Below are 23,262 nucleotides of genomic sequence, written 5' to 3' on the forward strand. Positions count from 1 at the left end.
CTTCTTTTGCTCAAGGCTAGCACTCTACCTCTTGAGCCACAGCGCCACTTCTGGCTTTTTTTATATATGTGGTGCTGAGGAATCGAACCTAGGGCTTCATGTATACAAGGCAAGCACTTTGCCACTAGGCCACATTCCCAGCCCCTTGACTTTTTAATATATTAAAGACATGAACTCTTTTACTGTCAGACACTACCAAACCCATAAAACAGATGACCATCTTTTTCCCAGTTTATCCTTTACCTTTTTTAAAATTTAACGTGACCAGGAGCTGGTGGCTTTGTCTATAATCCTAGCTCCTTAGGAGGCTGAGATACAAGGATCCTGGTTCAATGCCAACGTGGGCAGAACAAGGACCAAAAACCAAACACCAAGCCCCAATGTTCTTCTCCCTACGTGTCCATAAATACATCTCCATTACAGTTCTAGTTAGCTAAGAATTTACAGAATGTTTAAAACCCCAGATAAATGAATATCCAGCTTTGGGGCAAGGGCTTGAGATGGAAAGAAACCAGAGTCATTTGACCCTTTTCTCAAGTTGTACCCATTCCGGGGGATGAAAGATCTTCAGGGGAAATCCACAGCTTGGATCTTTGGGAAACCTAGGAAATTCCTTTATTGTTCATTTTCAGCATTATAAAATGTATCGGCAGGCACATTGGAATCACCTCCCATCAAGACCACTTTAAAAATAGCATTTGGAAGATGAGTCACAGGACCATACTTCCTCAGAACTCACTCTGCAAAGGTTCCTGGTGGAACCCAGGCATTTGGCTGGGTGCCAGCGTGCCAAGGGTGTCGAGGACAATAGATAGACGGGCTGTGTTCCCACCAGCCTTGCCAAAGCTGGTGGAAAGACAAGAAGGGACCCAGACTCGACCACGCATGGGTGCAGTTTATAGGGAGCTGAGGAAGCAACCTCTGACCAGAAGGTTCTAATAGAATAACAAAAAAAAAAGGATTTTAAAAGACAATGCCAAGGGTCAGTTCTGTTATTATTCACAGGCACTGACTGTGTCTACCAACCCAGTCAGTGGGAAGATGGCCGCCTCCAAGGAGAGCAGACACCAGAGAATGAAGAGCCTGGCTTCACCGTCCACGGCCCAAGGCCCAGTCCTCCGGGGCTGGGTGGAAGGAAGGGGGGCAGAGGCCAGCCACTGCGCAAAGAGCCCTTCCTTTCTTTCTTTGTGGCAGTCCTTTAGCTTGAACTCAAGGCCAGGGCGCTCTCACTTGGGTCCTTTGATTGAGGCACGATCGAGCTAGTGTGTGCGGCTCTCGCTCTCCCTCTACTTTTGCCACCCGAGCCATGCACATGCTGAAAGGCTTGTAATGCCACAGTGACAGATTTTAGTTGGGTGAGTGCCCAGGTAACCCTTCGCTCTAATCACGCTGCCCTGAGCCAGCTGGCAATGTGATAAATGAAGCCAGAAATTTCTTTTATTCATTTATTTTTTGCCAGCCCTGGGGCTTGAACTCAGGGCCCTGGGCGCTGTCCCTGAGCCTCTCTCTCTCTGCTCAAGGCTAGCACTCTGCCACTTGAACCACAGCACCACTTCTGGCTTTTTCTGTGTATATGGTGCTGAGGACTCGAACCCAGGGCTTCATGAATGCTAGGCAAGCGCTCTACCACTGAGCCACCCTTCCCAGACCAACTTGTAGCTCTTTGCTAGTTCATTGAAGATAAGATGTCTCTCTACAGACTAACCGTGATCCTCAGATCTCAGCCTCGTGAGCAGCTAGGATGACAGGCGGCAGCCGCCAAGGCCCAGCTGTGAAATGAGCAATTTCTGATCGGACTGAAGAAGATGTGATGCCTGGGGCCCCCTTCCTCTGTGATTTGGTGACGTTCTATCTGTGAGGTATGTTTGTGTGTGCAAGATGGAAAGTGAAAACAATTAAAAAAAAAAAAAAAAGACCCAGAGCAGTGTACCTTAAAATGGTTTCTTCCAATATAGAATGCTTAGGCCAAAAAGTGGGCACACAAAGCAAACTCGGAAATGAATAAGTTATCTGCAGGTGTCTGTTCCCCTCCCTAGCTTGGGGTGTGCGTCCTTCCCTCCCACCCACCCTCCCCTCCCTCCCCACAAAAACTGTCCTTGCCAGGGAGCTGCTCCCAGTGTGCGGGGCAGGCCCGGGCAACCACCATGGCTTCACATGGCGTCTTGGTGGCGGGGGGGGGGGGGGGGTGCTCCATTCTGACTTGGGAAGAACAAATTTCCTCAGTTTACCAAGTCCCAGGGCAATCCAAAGTTCACAGCCATTTTGTTTAGAGGAGCTAAAAACTCTGGGGTCCTAAAAAGCCTTAAAACTCATACTTGTGGGGTGAGTGTGGATGGTGGGGGGGGGGGCGGCTTGGCAGGAACAAGGGGAGTGCAGGTATTTTCCTAAAGGAGGAAAAGAAAATGCCCCTGCATGGAAGCTTGCCCCCTGCATGAGATGTTCGTGAAAGGCAGCAATGCGAACCTCTCGCCCATCCTGGCGGGGTGGGGGGGGGGGGTGGGGGGGGTGGGGGAGGGGGTTGTAAACTGCTCCCAGAGGTGCCCAGTGGGGTGCAATCGTAGGTCAGAGGTCTCTCACACACACACACAAGTACTTCAGAGTCTACCTGAGTCACCTGACTGAGGGTGTGGCAATGGAGAAAAAGCACTTGGAAAAATACACGTACCAGGACAGGCAATGCCCAACTCCCTGGCTAAATGACAAGGCACCCCTCCCTCCGTGTGGGGCTTGCCTGCCCGACCCCCCCCCTCTTCCTTCACCCCCATTTTCTACCCCGGGTACAGCCCTGACCTAGAGTCGGCAAATGGCTCTGGCTAGAAGTGGTGCTGGTGGAGGGGTGCGGACAAGGGGCCCTTTTCCAGCCTCTTGACGTGGCACGAGTGGCAGAACAGGTGATCTTCCAGGGGGTAGCAGCGGTGCCCGTCTTCGTCACTGAGCTCCAGACGACAGTCCTGGGCGGGGGGGGTGGGGGCAGAGGGAAGCCAAACAAATCAGTCTCCAAGGGAAACCCAAGAGGTAGGACCATGCTGGTAGCTCACACCTGTAATCCAGGCTGAATCGCGAGAATCATGGCTCAAATCCAGCCCAGGCAGACAAATCCAAGAGACTATCTCTAATGAGCCAGCAAAAAGCCAGAAGTGAAGATGTGGCTCAGGTGGTAGAACACCCAATCAAGCTTGAATGAAAAAAACTTAAATTCGGTGTACAAGGCCCTGAATTCGAGCTCAGTACCAAGACACACACCGGAAAAAAAAAAAAAGTGACCTGCTGTCCCCAGTCCCCCCGAAGCGGCAAAGGATGTTGTACGTTTTGTGCAGCTTCCCCTCAGAAGGTCCGTCCAGTACGCAAGCCATGTGCTACCTGTCTCTGTGGGGCACTTGAAATGAGGCTGCTTAACTAAGACATGTTAGAGGAAACCACACCAGATTTCCAAGACATAGGGCGCAAAGAGGACCCAAGGCACAACCTCGTGGTTAATGTGGTTTGGAGGAGGGGCAAGGAGAAGGGTAAAAATAAAGCAATAAAGCCCAGGTTGCCTTGAACTAACCATGTTGAGATGATCACATTGTGGGTCTGTTGGACTGAATAAAATAATTCCACTTGTTTCTTTTCTTTTCCCTCTGGTCGGTAGTGGGGCTTGAACTCAGGACCTGGGCACTGTCCCTGAGCTTTTTCCACTCAAGGCTAGGGCTCAACCACTCTGAGCCACAGCGCCACTTCCGGTTTTCTGGTGGTTTCATTGGAGATAAGAGTCATCTCATGGACTTTCCTGCCTTGACTGGCTTTGAACTGCGATCCTCAGATCTCAGCCTCCGGGGGAGCAGCTAGGGTGTCAGGCGTGAGCTCCCCCCGACCCCCGAGGGCTCCAGCTGACACCCCAGGTGGGCGTGGCGGGGGCGGGGCCTACCTCGCAGTGGTAGCACTCCACGTGGTAGTCTCGGTCCATGGACACCACGCGGACAGTCTCATCTGAGCCCTGGGATGGAAGAAAAGCAGCCAGTGAGGGGACCATGAGGACCCCAGACCCGTGGGAGGGGGAGGAAGGGATGCTGGGGTCACGGGCAGCAGGCCGCAGGGGAAGATTACACATCAGCAGAGATCACGAGCACTGCTAAGAAAAACAGCAGATCTGAGGGCTGGGAAGGTGGCTCGTGGTCGAGTGCTCGCCTCGCATGCGTGAAGCCCTGGGTTCCATTCCTCGGCACCACACACACACAGAAAGCTAGAAATGGCCCTGTGGCTCAAGTGGTAGAGCGCTAGCCTTGAGCAGAAAGAGGCTCAGGGACAGTGCCCAGGCCTTGAGTTCAAGCCCCAGGACTGGCCAAAAAAAAAAAAAGGAAGGCGACAGTTTATCTCAGAGCCGGGGGTAGTTAGAATTATTCTGGAAGGTGTTAAGAACAAGACATAGAATATTTTTTCTTTGTTCTGAGACTGGGCTTTGAACTCGGTACCTGACACTCTACCAACCGAGTCACTCCTCCAACCCCAAGACAGACACTGGGAGTGCATGCGAGAAGCACCTTACCTCAGGAGGAAGGATGGGGAGCCCACAGGCTGCACACTTGGGGGCCAACACCCTAGGGGAAGAAAGAAGGAGGCATGCAATACATCTTGTCTTGACTTGCACCCCAGAACCCGCGTGGGTCCCTCCTCGCCCCTGGGTCCCCTGGCCTACCCCGGGTAGCCTTTGTATAAAGACTGAGGCCTGCTGGGTGCCCGTGGCTCACACCTATCATCAGAGCAACTACCAGAAAACCAGAAGTGGCGCTGTGGCTCAAGTGGTAGAGCACTAGCCTGGAGCTGAAGAGCTCAGTGCCCAGGCCCTGAGTTCAAGTCCACGACTGACCAAAAAAAAAATAGCTAAGAGACAATGACAGGCCCCGAGTTTAAATCCCAGTTGTGGCACAAGCAAAAAGAGGGAAACTGAGGCTGTGTCCTCCGGAGCATACGTTTCAGCACTGCCGTGATATCTTTCCCAGGGGGCAGAAGGCCATCTGGCTGTCCCTCACTCCTCTAGTGACAGAATATCTGGTCCTTTGCTGCCCTCTGGAGACCTAGCACAGTCCAGGCACAATCAGAGCAACAGAAACCAACCCAAGCCGGGCACGGGCGGCTCCCACCGGTCATCCTAGCTCAGGAGGCTGAGATCTGAGGATCACAGTTTGAAGCCAGCCTGGGCAGGAAAGTCCCTGCGAGACTCTTATCTCTAATGAACCACTCAAAAAAGCCCAACCTGACCTGGCACCTTGTGAAGTTAGGTAAAGCAAGAACCAGAGGCTTGGTGGATTCAGAGGCCTGGCTAGAAATCACATTACAGGGCTTTTTGTTTTGTCTTGTTCAGTTTTTTTGTCAGTCATAGGACTTGAACTCAGGGCCTGGGCACTGTCCCTGAGCTCTTTCACTCGGCTAGCACTTTGAGCCACAGCACCACTTTCAGTTTTCTGGTGGTTCATGGGAGCTAAGTGTCTCAGGAACTTTCCTGCCCTGGCTGGCTTTGAACCACAGTCCTCAGCTTCCGGAATGGTTGCGATGACAGGCGTGAGCCACCGATGCCCTGCTTGTTAACCAGTTCCTATGTCTACCCAGTGACCTCTGAGACCCGTGTAGGACTCTCGCAAGCCATTAGGCCAAAACTAGGACAAGCAGCCTCAAACACACAGCCTCCGTGGCCCCGCTCCGATCTGAGATCCGTGAGCCCTGTGCGTAGTCCCTCGCCTGGCCGACATCTCGCCTTACATGTGATAATCTCGGACGCAATAAATCTTGTTCTCGGAGTCCACGGTGAAGGGAACTCCATCCAAACACTGGTCACAGATGACGCACCGGAAACAGCCGGGGTGGTAAGACTTCCCCAGGGCCTGCAGGATCTAGGAAGAGAAACCCACAGTCACATGACCTAGAACTGGCTCCTCCCAGACTGCCACCTGTTAGAAGGTCAGGAGAGGGCCTGGGAGGGGGAGGCTGGGGTGGTTAGATATGCAGACTGGAAAGATGGCACAGGACACCATAGCAACAGCTGCAGGATGCCGCGAGGGCGTTAAGATGGCTCCTTCCTGCCCGAGCACCTCACGCCTGTCATCCTGGCTACTCAGGAGGCTGAGCTCTGAGGAGGACCGTAGTTCAAAGCCAGCCTGGGCAGGAAAAGTCTGTGAGACTCTGATCTCCCATGAAACACACACACACACACACACACACACACACGAGCATCAGCCTTGAGAAAAAGCTAAGGGACAGTGTCCAGGCCATGAGTTCAAGCCCTAGGACCTGCCTCAAAAAAATCCAGGGATGGAGAGGAGTAAGGAAGCCTAAGATTGTAGAGGTTTTTTCCTTCTCTTTGCTAGCGCTCTACCACTTGAGCCACAGCTCCACGTCTGGCTTTTCTGGTGGTTTATTAGAGATAAGAGTCTCACAGACTTTCCTGCCTGGGCTTGACTTTGAACTGCGATCCTCAGATCTGAGCCTCCTGAGTAGCTAGGATGACAGGCGTGGTTGAGCCTGAGATGATGAAAAATGGTCTCCATTATTAATTCCCTTCCTTCCCCTGAATGCCTCCTACCCTACCCCCACCCTCCCCAAAAGCCCCAATCTCTACTCACCATCTCCATAATCGGATGACCACAAAAGAAGCACTTGTCAGCAGACTGCTGAAAGCCGGAGTACTACAGGGGAAGGGGAAAAAAAAGGAAGTTAAACCCTGGCTGGCGGATGAACCAGCCAACAGATCTAAGCAACTTCCAATCAAACTGCGTCGCTCTGTGTGGACATCTGCCATTTCCCCAAGGACCCCAGAGCCGTGGCCTACGTCAGTCACACTCTCCTCTACGCAAAAGCTATTAACATCCCATACGCAGCACAGCCACTGCGTCTGGGGATATGGCCTAGTGGCAAGAGTGCCTGCCTCGTATACATGAGGCCCTGGGTTCGATTCCCCAGCACCACATATACAGAAAATGGCCACAAGTGGCGCTGTGGCTCAGGTGGCAGAGTGCTAGCCTTGAGCAAGAAGAAGCCAGGCACAGTGCTCAGGCCCTGAGTTCACAGCCTAGGACTAGCCAAAAAAAAAAAAATCCTAAAAATGATGCTTAAAGCCAGGCACCAGTGGCTCAGGTCTGTCATCCTAGCGACTCAGGAGGCCGAGATGAGAGGACTGCGGTTCAAAGCCAGCCCGGGCAGAAAAGTTCATGAATCTCTTACCTCCGATTAATCATTCAAGAACCAGACATGGAGCTGTGACTCACAGTGGTAAAGTGCTAGCCTTGAGCAAAAAAACTTAGGGACAGTGCCCAGGTCCAGAGTTCAAGCCCACAACTGACAGAAAAGAAAAAAAAAAACTAATCCCTATTCTCTAATTTTCCACAAGGAAAAAGTGTCCTTGCATCACGTGGGAATTTGTAAAAAAAAAGGCAAATTCTTGCTGGATACTGATGGTTCACACTGATAATCCGAGCTACTCGGGAGGCTGAGATGTGAGGATCACACATCTAAGCCAGCCTGGGAAGGAAAGTTCCTGAGACTCATCCCCAGTGAACCACCAAAAAGCTATCCAAGAGCACTAGCCTTGGGCGAAAGGGCTAAGCAAAAGTGTGAAGCCCTGTGTTCAAGCCTCAAGACTGACAGACACACATGTGCATGTGTGCATCTCACTAGGAAGACGTGCCAAGCCAACACACACACACACACAGTGGTTCAGAGTTTGTCCACCCCCACACAGCTGGAGAGTCACTCACCAGGAAGTCTTCCTCACAAAACACCTTGCCATTCACAAAATAGAAGGCTTTTCCTCTCAGCTTCCGGCCTAAGGGAGGAAAAAAAATAGTAAAGCAGTACGTTCTTGAAGATTTACGCTACGGAACTATCCAGAAAGCCCTGTCCTTCCCCAGTGCCGCCTTCTTCATTGGGATTCTTGCTACTGGGAGGATTTAGTGTCTCGAGGTTACAAAGGTGTAATTCAGCACATGGCCACCAGGAGGCGGGGCAGTGGCCTGGTGGTGGATGATACAGTAAATTCTTTGGAAAGGCTGTACATAGATCACAGGTAAAACATAGAGTACAGAAGCTCAGGGACAGTGCCCAGTCCCTGAGTTCAAGCCCCAGGACCATTGAAATGACCACTTGGGTACAAGCCAGCACAGGCAGACAAATAAGAAACACTTTTTTTTTTGTCCAGTCCTGGGGCTTGAACTCAGGGCCTGAGCACTATCCCTGGCTTCTTTCCACTCAAGGCTAGCACTCTGCCACTTGAGCCACAGCGCCACTTCTGGCCTTTTCTATATATGTGGTGCTGAGGAATCAAACCCAGGGCTTCATGTATATGAGGCGAGCACTCTACCGCTAAGCCACATTCCCAGACCCTCCAAGAAACTCTTGTCTCCAATGATCCACCAAAAAAAGCCAGAAGTAGAGGCGTGATTTAAGCAACTGAGCGCCTGCCTACACAAGCAGACGATCCTGAGGTCAACTCCCAGCATCACCACCAAAAAAGAAAGAAAAACATGACTGCCCCACAGCTAATGACTTCAACGTCTTGGCCAACAGCCATAAAATTAATTTTAGTTATCTACTTTACTTTTTACTTAATTCATGTTAATTATTTAATTTCTCGAGTCTGGAGGTCTCAAATTTTTGGAAAGCAAAATGAGGATGAGTTTGAGTAATTGTTCAACCTCAGGTCCCCTAATCAATCACCTTTATGAGAGCACATGTGCTGCCTTCTGTCTCTCCAGCAGGAGTCAAGTGACAAGGACACAAATAGCTTACCCTGGGGGGGGGGGGGGGGGGGAACACCGCACAACCAAAAAGGAAAATGAGTCGGCAAGGCTGCAGTTACGCATGCGACCACGAGAGGGAGACAAACACCAGGCTCTGCTTCCTGGCATGGGACTGACTAAATGCTAAGCTGGGAACCAATCTTTTTTGTGGGTGTGTGCGCAGGGCTAGGATGCTGTCTCTGAGGGGTTTTTTGTTTGTTTTTTTTCCCCTCAAGGCTAGTGTTCTACCACTTGAGCCAAGGCCCCACTACTGGCTTTCTGGTGGTTCCATGGAAATAAACGTCTCATGGACTTTGCTATCCGGGCTTGGCTTCGAACTACTATTCTTAAGAGCTCAGCCTTCTTTCACTTGTCATCCTAGGTATTCAGAAAGATCTCAAGTTGGAGGCCAGCTTGAGCAACAGAGATTCTGTCTTAAAAAAGTAAATGTACGTTGGATCAAGGCTGTAATCCTACCTACTTAGGAAGCAGAGATCTAGAGGGCTATGGTTCAATGCCAGCCTGGGCAAAAAAGTTTCAAGACTCCATCTCAACCAATGGCTGGGTACAGTGGCATATATCTATTATCCCAGCTACTCAGGGAAGCCCAAATAGTATTGTTAATCTGAGCCAACTCAGGCAGGGCTGGGAATGTGGCTCAGTGGTAGAGTGCTGGCCTAGCATGCATGAAGCCCTGGGTTCCATTCTTCAGTACCACATACAGAGAAAAAACCAGAAGTGATGCTGTGGCTCAAGTGGCAGAGTGCTAGCCTTGCGTATATACAAGAAGCTCAGAGACAGTGCCCAGGCCCTGAGTTCAAGCCCCAAGCCTAGCCAAAAAAAAAAAAAAAGGAGGGGAGGGCTGGACAGGCATAAGGAAGGGACTGGGAGAGAGTGAGGGAAACAGAAGACACTGCACAAAAAGAAATGTACACACTAGCTGAGTCATATAAATGTAATCCCTCTGGACATCACCTCTATAATAGCAATAAAATTAATTATATTAAAATAAGCCCGAAGTGGAGCAGTGGCTCCAATAGCACAACACCAGACTTGAGTGAAAAAGTCAAGCCATGGACATGAGGCCCTGGGTTCAAGCCCCAATTCTGACACTTACACAAAAAACGTGAAACACACCAGGGGGGCTGGTGCCTGGCTCATCTTTGTAATCCCAGCTTCTCAGGAGGCTGAGATCTGAGGATCACTGCTCAGAATAACTACCCAAAATAACTGGAAGGGGCACTGTGGCTCATGTGGTAGAGCACTAGGCTTCAGCAAAAAGAGCTCAGGGACGGCGCCCAGGCCCTGAGTTCAAGCCCCAGGACCAACACACACACACACACACACACACACGAAAGAAAAGAGAGACCTAAAACTCCCCGAGGTAAGGGCTGGCCATTGCCAGCAGCCAATGCAAGGGCCTGTCCAGCGTGGTGGGCGGGGCTTGGGGGGGCGGGGCTCCACAGCCCACATTGCCATGGAAACCAAACATCCTCCTTCCCAACGTCATTGAAACGAGAGAACTTTTTCACAAACCACACAGACGCCCCCATGTCTTCTTCTGAGTGCTTACTTCGAAAAAGGAACTCCAAGGAAACAGGCCAGCAGAGGAAGAAAGGGAGAGAGCAGCGTGAAACAAAGACATTCCCCTGGCAAACCGACAACCCACAAAAACCCTGCGAACCCCTCTCCCTCCTGCTGCGGGTACAAGGGAACTCGCCGGCCCGTGACCCTGCGACTTGTTAATCACGTGTGATAGGACTGGGAAGTCAAAAAGGATTCACTGTTTACACACCAGGATCACAATTCTAAAAAAAAAGAAGAAAAATGCATGCAAATGTGAACCCAAATTGCACGGAGAAAACACCCAAGTTTAAAAAAAAAAAAAAACGAAAAATAGCTGCAACTGAAATGCTAAGCCAGCAGGCTTGCCTTTAAATGTGTCTTTGTGGTTAGGGTGTGTGGTTCTCAGAGCTAAAAATAAACGGAGCATGGCTGTTTCTTGTCCATCCACGTGTGTTATCTGTGTAGACTCAAGATTCCTGTATGGTAGCCGTGTTTACCTAGACAAAGGACGGGCCCAGCTCCTCAGGAGGCTGAGATGCGAAGACTGCAAGGTCAAAGCCAACCCTGGCCAGGAAAGCCCACGAGACTCTCATCTCCAATGAGCCACCAGAAAACCGCAAGTGGCGCTGTGGTTCAAAGTGGTAGCGTGCTAGCGTTGAACTGAAGAGCTATTAAGGACAGCGCCCAGGCCCTGAGTTCAAGCCCCACGACTGACCAAAAAAAAAAAAATCATCCAACCTTAACAGGATGTTTTAATGAAGTATCACTGAAACCTAAAATGTGCACGTGCGTACCTGCCGATACTTACCTAAAGGATAAATATCTAGCTATAACCCGGCTTTAAGTGCTCTCTCTAAATATACAGAGGCCAATGATGTCACTCAGGAGACAGGTGGAAAATGAACCTAAGACTTCATAGTTGCTAAGCGCAGCTGTACCCAGGGTCATAGATAGAATTCTAAGCTCTAGTATTACCATAAGTGAAATGAGAAAATAGAAAACACAGACAAGCTAAGCACGGATGCTCATGCCTGTAATCCCAGCTACTCAGGAGACTGAGAAGAAAAAAAAGAAAAAGAAAAAGCGAGAGAGGCTGAGATCTGAGGACCGAGGTACGAAGCCAGCTCGGCAGAAAACTCCATGAGGCTCTCATCTCCAACGAGCCAGCCAAAAGCTACAAGAGGTGCTGTGGCTCAAGTGGTAGAGCGCTAGCCACGAGTACAAAGAGGCTCAGGGACAGCGCCCAGGCCCTGAGTTCAAGCTCCAATACCAGCAATTATCTGATGTGCAGGAGGTCCTGCCTCCCACCCTCATGGTCTCCCCTGTCCCTCCCCCGCCCCTCCCAGGCCCCGCACTTACTGCACGAAGCGCAGGTGAAGCAGGCATCGTGGTAGAGATTCCCCATGGCCTGGCAGGCCTGGCCAGCCCCAAACACTCCTTTGCTGCATTTCACACAGGTTCCTGTGGGCAAGGACACGCCCCAAGTTAGGAGGGGGCCGGGAGAAACGGAGGCACGGAGCAAGCCAGTCATCACGGTAATTCACAACTGTCATCCTAGTGACTTGGGAGGCAAGACCCCATGGCTCACGCCATGAGGACGGTGGACCCAGAGCCAACTTGAACAGGGAAGTCTGTGAAACTCTGTATCTCCAATTAACCAGCAAAATACTGGAAGTGGAGCTACGGTTCAAGTGGTAGAGCACCAGCCTTGAGTGAATAAGCTCAGGGACAGTTCCCAGGCTCTGAGTTCAAGCTCCAGGGCCAGTGCGCGCCGCGCACACACACACACACATACATACACACATACACACACACACACACACACACACAGGACAACCTCCATATCTCAACAAATGAAAAACTGGGTACAGTGGCATACATGTGGTATTCAAGCTACGCAGGAAGTATAAAAAAGGAGAATAGCAGTCCAGGCTAGCCTAGGGTGACTTGTGAACTCATCCTGCTAGGACTCCCTCCCATGTCTATTTTTTTGGTGCCAGTCCTGGGGCTTGAACTCAGAGCCTGGGTGCTGTCTCTGAGTCTTTTTTTCCCTCAAGGCTAGTGCTCTACCTACCACTTAAGCCACAGCACTGCTTCTTTTTCTTTTTTTTTTAATATGCTTAATTGGAGATAAGTCTCATGGACTCTTCTGCCAGGACTGGTTTCGAACCCTCAGCGCTTCAGATCTCAAGCCTTTTAAGTAGCTAGGATGCCAGGCCTGAGTCACCGGCTCCCGGCCAATCCCGGTACGCTCTTGCTAATGAAGTGAATGGCGGTGTGGATGGCAGCTTGCAATTGGGACAGTGTTAACAGATGTCCCGCCCCCCGGGCCTTCCCGATGCTTTATCTCAGATGTCAGTCCTTCCCTGGTTAAATCCCACCCATCAACGCTGTGTCTTTTAGTCTTTGTGCTCAGGAGCCGCTGCCGCCTCCTCCCCCTCTCACTCTCTGGGCTCCTGGGGTTCCCTCCTTCATGTTATTGGCATCCTTCCTCCCCGCTCTGAGCCAGGAGGCGCAGATTACAAAGCAAGGAAGGAAGTCCTTGCATTGGGATCGCTCACCACTGGAGTAAGGAAGATCCCATCTGAGTCAGGAGAAAACTATTTCACCCACTCAGCAGATGGTAAATGGATAGAACAAAAAAGGATTAAGAGGCACTGGTTCCTCGCACCTGTATCTTAGCGACTCAGGAGGCTGAGATCCAAGGATCATGGCTTCAAGCTAGCTAGTCCTGGGAGATTTATTTTTTTTCTTTTTTCTTTTGGTCAGTGGTGGGGCTTGAACTCAGCCTGGGTGCTGTCCTTGAGCTCTTTTGCTCTACCACTTTGAGCCACAGCTCCACTTCTGGTTTCCTGGTGGTTTCCTGGAGATCAGAGTCTCACAGACTTGAACGACGATCCTCAGGCCTCAGCCTCCTAAGAAGCTAGGATTATAGGCGTCTTAGCACCTGGCTGGCGAGACTCTTTATCTCCAATGAACACCCCCCACCCAAAAAGAAAGCCCCAAGTGGAGCTGTGGCTCAGATGGTAGAGCGCTAGGCTTGAGCACAAAAGCGCAGAGAAAAACACCCAAGCCCTGAATTCAAGACCCAGGACCCAGTAACCCAGCTCCCCAGCTAATCCAGGTGTAAAAAGCTGAGACTGAAGAGTATACATGCACACAAGGTACCACACTATAGGACACAGCATTCCCCAGCACCCCGAATGTCCCCAACGCCCCCCCACACACACACACAGTTCCTGTGTCAATGGCTCATCTCTAAGCCACAAAGGAAGTACTCAAGGGCACGCGGGCCTACAGACATTGCTCCAGCTCTTTCTTCACCAGCCATTAAACGTAGGCGGCCTCCAAAGCCACGATGGCTTCATTTGGTTGCCATGGCAAAGGAAGTCTTGAACGCAGTTTCCAAATCACTGCATGCTAAGAGTTCCCCTGGCGTTGCTATCACCCCCTGCCCTCCATCCCCCAAAAGAGGGCGCTCGAGGGACCGCTCAGCAAGCCCTGCACGGCAGCCAGGCACCCACGCTGGATTTCTGTAGCAACTCTGCTCCGTGACTTCCCTCTCCCTCCTAACCATACAAAGCCAGGGAGCTTTCAAACCCCTAACAGGAAACAAGAATGATCGCCAGGCACTGGTGGCTCACGCCGGTCATCCTAGCTACTCAGGAAGCTGAGATCTGGAGGATCGTGGTTCAAAGCCAGCCCGGGCAGGAAAGTCTGTGAGATGCTTATCTCTAATGAACCACCTGGAAACCCAAAGTGGCGCTGTGGCTCAAAGTGGTAGAGCGCTAGCCTTGAGCTGAAGAGCTTCAGGGACAGCACCCAGGCCCTGGGTTCAAGCCCCACGACCGACACAAACAAACAAAAAAGAAACAGCAGAAGTCGGGAGTCTGGCCACGAGGCCAGCTGTCTCTGGGATGTATGTACACCCACAGGCTCCAGGACAGAACGACCACAACAAATCCAGGTAAGAATCTGGATCTTCCAGCCAGTTCCTCTAACACTCTCAGCCTTCTTCCTCCCCCAGGGCCTCGGGAAGTTCCCTTTGTCCTAGAATCTTGGAGTTTCCTGGAACTATGAGACTAGAGGACCATGGTAAAGAACTGGGCCATAGTGGCAAGGAGGTAAGCGAATTCAGCAGGTTAATTAACTCCGGTGTGCCTCAGTTCCCCCATCTGGAAAATGGGGATCATAAACATGATGGTGGTAGAAGCCCGGGTGTTGGTGGCTCCCGCCTGCCATCCTAGCTACTCAGGACGCTGAGATCTGAGGAACAGGGTTCGAAGCCAGCCAGGGCAGGAAAGTCCATAGGACTCCTATCTGCCATAAACTACTCAGAAAAAGCTGGAAGTGACGCTGTGGCTCAAGTAATAGAGCGCTAGCCTTGAACACAAAGAGGCTCTGGGACAGCGAGCAGGCCCTGAGTTCAAGCCCCAGGACGGGCGAAGATAAATTAAAAAAAAATAAAATAAAATTCCCTGTCTCTTCCCACACCAGCTGAGGCTCCTCAGTTCTTCCCAGCAGATGGTCAGTGAGCCATTCCATGCGGGGTACTGGGACACAGGGCTGAGCCTGGGGGCCAGGCGCTGGGTCCGATGACCAAGCCAGAGAGCCAGCACCGCCCAAAACCACACAGCAAGCAACGGACACATCCGAAACAAGAGGACACTCAGCACCCCAAAACCAGCGCTTCCAGAAGGTGCGTAGGTCAGCTACAGTGAAAGCCTTACAGACACTTAGATCCCACCGACCAGAAGGGAGAGTCCCAGGCCCTGAGTTCAAGTCCTAGTACATACACACATGTACACACACAAACACACACACACAGAGGCCATGTCAAAAGTTCAGTTTCATGCCCGGGGTTATTCATGGAAAAATGCAGGCAAACTGGATTGCGGGGGGGGGGGGGGGGGACATTTTTTCCCTGGTCACAAAGTGAAAGGGTAAACACACAGTGTCCCCAGAGGGATGGGCTGGGACCAAGAGAAGGCAAGAGCGTGTGGGAACGCCACAGCGCACAGCAGGACTGGGGGGAAAGCTGGCCTGGCCGGAGCGGCGTTGGCTGGGAAGGGCCAGAGCCGGGGCTGGCGGGAGAGAGAGAACCAGAGCACAGCCCGAGAGCCACATGGGAGGAAGGAAAGGGGACATGGTATCTCATCCCCTGTGCTCTTCCCGCACACCCAGCCCAGCCCAGAGCGACAGGTGGAGGGACGTGGGGGGGAGGGGAGGGAATCTGCGGCCTGGGGTACCCCACTCTGTGAGTGAAGCCTAAGACCGCCTCATCACGCCCCTAGGTCGTGTCTGGACACGCAGATGCACTGGCAGGTGGGAGGGGACAGGGAAGCAAGTTGCCAGTGACAAGCTCTTGGCTACCTACGAGCCAAGCTTTACTTGCATCGACCAGCTGGTCTCCACTGATCCACAGACAATAATAGGGTTTCTTTTCCTTTTTGTTGTGTGTGTGCCAGGACTAAGGCTTAACCTCAGGGCCGGGGTGCTGTCCCTTAGCTTAACTCAAGGCTGGCACCTTACCACCTGAGCCACACCCCCACCACCGAGTAGCTTCTATAAGGGCCTGGATCCCAGGCTCTCCTGTAGGGAGATAGGCCGCACGAACCAACATCCTAGCGCTCACACCTGTCATCCTAGCCACTCAGGAGGCTGCCATCTGAAGACCTTGGTTCAAAGCCTGCATGGGCAGGAAAAAAAAGTCTGTGAGACTTTTACCTCCAACGAACCAGCAAAAAGCCCGACGCGGCGCTGCGGCTCCAAGTGGTAGAGAGCTAGCTTTTGAGGAGACCGCACAGCTTACGGGCCGCATGGCAGACGGGAGGCCCTGGCCTAAGAGATCGCCAAGCTTCATTACACAAGCCATCCGAGGAGAAAAGAAATCAAGCCCCAGGAGGCCCAGGGGTAGAGGCTCCATTTCTCCCATGCCTATACCTGTGTTCTTGAGCAAGTCACCTGACCCCCCGGGGCCACCAGCTTCTCTATTGGAAACAAAGAATATTACAGTGTCCCGACGGCCTGGGAAGGTTAGAGCTAAACAAATGTCTACAAAGCACAGGGCGCACCGCAACTGACCCAGAGCACTGGTGGCTCACGCCTATCATCCGAGCTACTCAGGAGGCTGAGATCTGAGGATCGGGGTTCAAAGCCAACCCTGGCAGGAAAGTCCATGCGACTCCTATCCTCCAATGAACCAGAAGAGACAAACCAGAAGTGGAGCCGTGGCTCAAAGTGGTAGAGCCCTAGTCTGGAGCTTTTGGAAAAAGCTCAGAGACAGCCCCCAGCACCCGAGTTCAAGCCGTACCACCGAGAACAACAACAACAAAATAAGACTTTTTAAAAACCAGAGGGCCCAAGGTCATGTGACCCTCACCCCTTAGCCCCTGTCAGGGGACGGCTCCAGCTGCCACACAGCCACTTGGCCTGAGGTCACCGGGTTCCCAAGGCAGCCCACATCTAGTGACTAAATCCACGGGGGAGAGCCAAAGATCAGGACATCTGGGCTCCACTCAACATGGCGCGGGGGTGGGGTGGGGGGGAACCTCTGTAACTCCCAGGCTCCCTTGCAGGCTTAGCTGGGGAACCTAAGTAATAAGCCTCCTGCACCCAGCCCCTCGGTGCTTTAATAAGGAATAAGGGAGGGGAAGACCAGTGGGAGGAAGACTTAGGCATCGTGGAAAAGGTCAGGGTTCCCACTGAACCTTAAGGCTCAAGAATGCCCTCTTCACCTCCCCCCTGCGGGTTAAAGGACAGAGAGTACAGACAGTTAGCCGCATCAGATCTTCCAAGATCAACGAATGCCAGGAAAATGCACTCAAACAAACTTGCCCTTCACCTTGTGACATAAACCGGTAACATCCTGTAAAATAAACCCAGGCACAGAAAGACAACTGCCAGGCTCCCTTAAATATGGGAGCTAAAAAGCTCATTGCTTAAGCCTGGGATCCTAGCTACGAAGGAGGCTGAGATAGAAAAGAGGCTGAGAGCTGAGGATCGCGGTTCAAAGCCAGCCTGGACAGGAAAGTCTGTGAAAGTCTTCTCTCCACTGAACTGCCAGTAAACCAGAAGTAAATGTGTGGCTCAAAGTTGTAGAGCGTTAGCCTTGAACAACACAGCTCAGGGACAGCACCCAGGCCCCCAGTTCAAGACTCAGGACCGACTAAAAGAGAGAGGGGGGGAGGGAGAGAGAAACCAGGGACAGAAAGACAAATATCACCAAGTCTCCCTTAGCTGTGGAAGCTAAAAAGCTCATCTCCAAGCTAGCTCATGCCTCCAGAGGCTGAGATCTGAGAATCCAGGTTTGAAATTAGCCCAGGATGACAAATCTGACTCATCTCCAGTTAACTAGCAAAAAAGGTGGAGGTATAGTACTCACTGGACATTTACTATACAAAATGAACTATACAACTTGTGGGTGGGTACAGGAGAACAGAGAGAGAGAGGGAGGGGGAAGGGTTGATAGTGTCCCAAAAGAAATGGACTCTTTACCTGACTAATGTAACTGTAACCCCTCTATACATCACCTTTTATCAATTTAAAAGTTTTTCAAAAAAGAGGCAGAAACGGATCTGTGGCTCAAATGGTAAAGGGCTAGATTTAAGCACAAAAGCCAAGTAGGAGTGAAGAAATGAATTGAGTTCAAGTCTCAAGGCCAGCACAAAAAGGAAAAGAAAGAAAGAAAAAAGAATGGAAAAATGTCTAAGGTCACAGACAGGCCAATTACTCTAATCTGATTATTATTACACATTGTATCCATGAACTGAAATGTCCACGGTACCCCATAAATATGTCAATTAAAGACAAAAGCTGGGCACGATGGCTCACACCCATAATCCTAACTACTCAGTGGGCTGAGATCTGAGGAGCGTGGTTCAAAGCCAACCTGGGCAGGAAAGTCCTTGAGACTCTTCAGTTAACCACCAAAAGGCCAGAAGCGGTGCTACGCCTCAAGGAAGTATGCCTCTGTTTTACTAATCCCACTAAGAGGGCCACAGAAAGTACCAGAAGAGTTAATCAATAACCACGATATCTTCGGACCCTAAAGGCTGTTAAGAGTTCACGAGCTCTTCCCACAAAACACCCAAAGGAACACCTTTAATGGGTCCCCGTCCAGACTGGCACAACACCCACACATCTCTTTGCTTCTGACAAAAAATTACATAGGAACCTGGCACAGGTGGCTCCGCCAGTCTTACTACGCAGTCTAACTACACAGGAGGCTAGGTGCAGAGGATCACAGTTTGAAGTCAGCCTCGGGCAGAGAAGTCCGTGAGACTCTTTATCTTCAATCACCAAAAAAAAAAAGCCAGAAGTGGAGCTGTGGCTCAAAGTGGTAGAGCGCCAGCCTTGAGTGAAAAAGCTCAGGAACAGCACTCAGGCCTGGAGTTCAAGTCCCAGGACTGGAACACACACACACACACACACACACACACACACACACACACACACACACACACACACATCACGTGGCACTCTAGCTCTCTGGGCAAGAGCCCTGTAACATGAAATATGGTTCTACTTGAGCTGGACCCACCAAAAAGAAGGACCTAGAACAACCACACACTCACACACTCACGCCCATACAACCAGCTGTTTTGGGTGGCCAGTCCTGGGGCTTGAACCCAGGACCTGAACTCAGAACCTGAATACTGGCCCTTAGCTTTTTTTCCCCCCTCAGCATTGGTGCTCTACCGCTTAAGCCATAGCTCCAATCCAACTTATTTTTGGCTGGTTAGTTGGAGATAAAGAGTCACAAGTTGTTTTTTGTTTTGTTTTTTTTTTCTGACCAGGCTGGCTTCAAACCCAATGAGTCTCAGATCTCAGCTTCCTGAGTAGCGGGGATTCCAGGCGTGAACCAATGGTGCCTGGCTCTTCTTCCCTCGTGGGTAACCGCCACTCCACCCCACTCCACCCCACCCCACCCCAGCTGCAAGAACTGCTTTCTGCCCACAGAGGCTTTCAAGTTTCTGAATCAGAATAATTAAAAAGAGGAAGCCACCAAAAAACAAAACCAAGCAGGCCACTCAAGGACAACTTAAGCATCTTTTCAGTAGATTCCACCACCCCACCAGGGCAGCCCCCCACCAGCCTTTTTTGTTTTTTTTTAAGCCGGTCCTAGGGCTTGAACTCAGGGCCTGGGTGCTGTCCCTGCTCAAGGCTAGCGGCTCTACCACTCTGAGCCACAGCGCCACTTGTGGCTTTTTCTGCGTCTGTGATACTGAGGAATCGAACCCAGGGCTTCATGCATGCTGGGCGAGCGCTCTACCACTTAGCCACTTTCCCAGCCTTCCACCAACTTTCTGACTCACCAAAATAATCAGCCTTTGGGTAAGCATCCATCTCTCGCTCTAGACGCTGAGTGAGGACGTCTAACTTCAATTCGACAGCAGAAGGGCCAAGCTCCGGGCCGGAGACGAGGGTCTGGAAGGGCAATCTCACCCGGGGAGGGCTGGAACTCTCCGAGAGGACAGATCCTAGACGATGACCCTCCGGGGACCAGCCCGAAGGACTCTCTTTATGAGCAAACTCAGGCTGTGTGGACGTCACTGGATGGACAGTTGTGGAACTGAGTTTAGGAGTAGTGCCTGCATCTGGACCCAGCCCAAGGACCACATCTGGCTGGGAGCTCTTCGGGCTGGCTGGCACCGTCAACGGCGCCGAGTTGGAAAGGTAAGATTGGGGCCGATCTCGAAACCAGGTCTGAGGGTCCAAGGTGGATTTGGATTCGGGGCCCGAAACATCACAGGCTGGCCCCGAGTTGGTTCTCAGAAGGGTTCCTTGACTCGGACAGCTGGGGGCCATGGATACCGAAAGGGAGGCGCTCCTGGGCTGAGCTGTAGCCGCCCCATTCTCCAAACCTGGGTGGGGGGGCGTGGGGTTCACCTTCTGAGAGGAGGCAGTGGCCCAAAGGCCTGCTGGCTTTTCACCGTGGCGACCACCACTGCCCCCATCCTGACCACTGAGGCCGCTCATCAGGGAGGGCGGAGGCTGGTGCTGGCAGAGGTGGTCCCCGGTGGGTCTGGGTCCTGGGGGGTCCCCCCGTGGGGAATCAGACCATCCGCTTCCCATCCCCAGGCCCACGCTGGGGGACGCTCCTGCTGCTTTGTCATCCCACTTGGGGCTTGGGGAAGGCAGGTTGTCGTAATAGTCGCCGTGAGTGAGACAGGAAGGGTCGTGGCAGGGTCGTGGCTGGTGAGAATCACACTCCTGGCTGGCCGGCCTGGTGGTTTGGACATAGGGCCTGGCCCTCTGTTCCTGGCACGGATAAGCAGACTGCCCGGTGGCCGTGGTGGGTACCCCAAGTGTCGCCGTGGAGGCAGCAAGAGGGGGCTTGGAGGCTCCGTCCATAGCCACTTTGCCCCCGACAGCTGGGTCACCACGATGGGCCTGTGCGGGGCCCAGACGGGCGCCACCATTGCTGGGGCCTCGGCCGGCTCGCGGCAGGGTCTCGTCCAGCAGGAGTTGTTGCTGCTGCTGGAGGTGAATCTTAGCCATCTTGGTGGCAAACACCCTGCGAGTCTCCTCGAATTCCGGGTTGTTGCCGGCACCTTTGTCCACCCGGAAGAGTCCGTCTCTGGAGGCCTCGTACATGTTCAGGTACTCTATGAATTTACTAGCCTCAAGTCCCAGGTCTTCGTATTTATCCATGTTGCCGGCTTGGGGGGGGGGGGAGCCCAAGTAAGTACCAAGATGTGGGGGTGGGGGTGGAGTGGGGAGGGAGATGGATGATGCAGGCCCAGGACCCCAGCTCAAGTCCAACCCGGGACAGGTGAAGTCTTCCTCCAGCGAGGGACAAGAAGCATGACGTCCAGTTCCCCCTTAGAATCCCGCCAGGTCAGCAGGGCCAACTGTTGCTTCCAATTTCTACAGGGGAGGGATGGGGGGGGTGGCCTGCGGGGGAATAGAATAAAGAGGGGTAGTGGGGTGTCTGGGGGCGAGGGGGGGTATCTCACTTCTGTGAATCCTGAGCCACTCAGGAGGCTGAGATCTGCAGGATCCCGGTTCGAAGCCAGCCAGCCAGCCAGGGGAAGGCAGAGAGTCCAAGTGAGGGTTCTTGATCTCCAAATCAACTACCGAAAAGGAGAGAGAGCCGGAAGTGGAGCTGTGAATGCACTGATGCAAAACAACAAACAAACAAACAAACAAAGCACCCCAGGGTGGGGGGGGCAGGGTCCAGGCCCTGAGTTCCAACCCCAGGGTTGGTGAGAGAACAAGGACAAGAGGAGAAAGAGAAAGGGAGGGGGCAGGGGAGGGGAGGGGAAGGGAGGCCAGGAGCGGGGAGGCCCGGGCCCGGGGAGGACGGGAGCGGGGACGGGGAGGGGGGGGCCGGGGGGTTGGCCCGGGCCCGGGGAGGACGGGAGGAGGCCCGGGCTCGGGGAGGACGAGGAGCGGGGAGGGGGAGGCCCGGGGAGGACGGAGCGGGGAGGGGGGAGGCCCGGGGAGGACGGGAGCGGGGACAGGGGTGGGAGGGAGGCCCGGGCCCGGGGAGGACGGAGCGGGGAGGGGGGAGGCCCGGGCTCGGGGAGGCCGGGAGCGGGGACGGGAGGAGGGGGGTAGGCCCGGGCCCGGGGAGGGGGGAGCGGGGAGGGAGGAGGCCCGGGCCCGGGGAGGCCGGGAGGAGGGGGGGGAGGCCCGGGCCCGGGGAGGACGGGAGGGGGGGGGGAGGCCCGGGCCCGGGGAGGCCGGGAGGAGGGGGGGGAGGCCCGGGCCCGGGGAGGCCGGGGCGGGCAGGCGCGGCCTCGCCGGGCGCCGGGCGCGGGGGTGGGAAGGCGAGCGCGGAGAGTCTCACCGGGGCTTCCGGAGCCGAGGCCGAGGCCGGGACGCCCGGGGCCGGGCCGGCCGCCTCCCCCGCGGGCTCCCGGGTGGGTCCGGGGCGGGCGAGGGCGCGCGGAGCTCACGGCCGCCGGGGCGCGCCGGCCATTGTCCCGGGGCGGAGGACGCGGAGGACGCGGGGCGGCGGGCGCGGAAGTCGGAGCGCGGAGGCCCGCGGGGCCGCGTCCCGGGCCGCGGGGAGGGAGGGCGGGCGCTCCCGAGGGGGCGGGCAGGGAGCGCAGGGGCGGAGGACGAGGAGGAGGGGCGGGCACTGCGCGGGGGGGGGGGGAGGAGGAGGGGAAGGGCCTGGCCTAGGGATTCCCCCCCCCCCAAGGTGAGCCCCACCCCCTAGCACGTCCCCCTCCCCCTCCCCCTCCCCCCTCCCCCCTCCCCGCCTCAGCCACTGGGATGGCGTGGGAGTTTCCCCGCCGCCACTTCCGGGGGAGGGGGGGAGAGGGAGGGGAGATCCCCCCCCCACTCTACGTGCGTCCCGCCCCGGGATCCGCTGTTCCCGCCTCCTCCCCTGTCCCCCCCACCCCCACCCCCCACCCCCCCAGCCACGGGCGTCCTGACTGGACGGACAGGCTGACAGAGGCCCGGACAGGACGACGGGACCTGCCGTCCCGATCCAGAGCCCGTGCCTCAGTTTCCACCCACTCCCGGATAGCCCCGCCCCCACCCCCCCCCAGCTCCCACCCTGATTTGGAGCTCCTGAACAGGGGCAGGGGCAGGGGGGGAGACTGAGGCAGAGGGGAAGGAAGCACCCGCGGCCCTGAGAGCCGGGGGAAGGTTAAACCGGGTCCAGGAAGCTGATGCCCTGACTGCAGCCACCCAAGGGGCTGCCACGTGGGGATCTCTATTGGTAGGGTGTGTGTGTGTGTGTGTGTGTGTGTGTGTGTGTGCGTGTGTGCGTGCATGTGTGCGTGCGTGTGTGAGATACTTGGGCATGAACTTAGTTCCAGGGTGCTCTCTCACTTGGTTCTCTTTTGATCAAGGGCTGGCGCTTGACCCACTCGAGGCCACGCAGCTCCAGGCCTGGCTCTGTTGCTGAGATGAGAGTCTGCTTGGGCTGACTTCGAACCCAGATCCTCAGATCTCAGCCTTCTGATTAGCCAGGGTGACAGGTGTG

General features: G+C 53.9%; 1 protein-coding gene and 1 long non-coding RNA gene across 2 annotated transcripts; one reads left to right on the top strand and one right to left on the bottom strand.

The window, feature by feature from the left end:
* The first annotated feature begins 1,875 nt into the window (after window positions 1-1,875).
* On the top strand, window positions 1,876-23,011 carry LOC125342613. The gene is made up of 3 exons (XR_007209247.1): window positions 1,876-2,018; window positions 14,196-14,201; window positions 23,000-23,011. It is a non-coding gene; the product is annotated as an uncharacterized LOC125342613 (long non-coding RNA).
* On the bottom strand, window positions 2,490-21,148 carry Limd1 (LIM domain containing 1). Its single transcript, XM_048334895.1, has 8 exons — window positions 19,631-21,148; window positions 11,673-11,774; window positions 7,728-7,795; window positions 6,597-6,659; window positions 5,737-5,867; window positions 4,526-4,577; window positions 3,908-3,976; window positions 2,490-2,951 (listed from the first exon to the last, which is right to left on the bottom strand). The coding sequence occupies exons 1-8, from the start codon at window positions 20,967-20,969 to the stop codon at window positions 2,814-2,816; spliced, it is 1,962 nt and encodes a 653-aa protein (XP_048190852.1). The 5' UTR covers window positions 20,970-21,148; the 3' UTR covers window positions 2,490-2,813.
* Window positions 23,012-23,262: the final 251 nt, after the last annotated feature.

The sequence above is a fragment of the Perognathus longimembris genome, chromosome 26 (assembly GCF_023159225.1).
Source record: "Perognathus longimembris pacificus isolate PPM17 chromosome 26, ASM2315922v1, whole genome shotgun sequence".
NCBI lineage: Eukaryota > Metazoa > Chordata > Mammalia > Rodentia > Heteromyidae > Perognathus > Perognathus longimembris.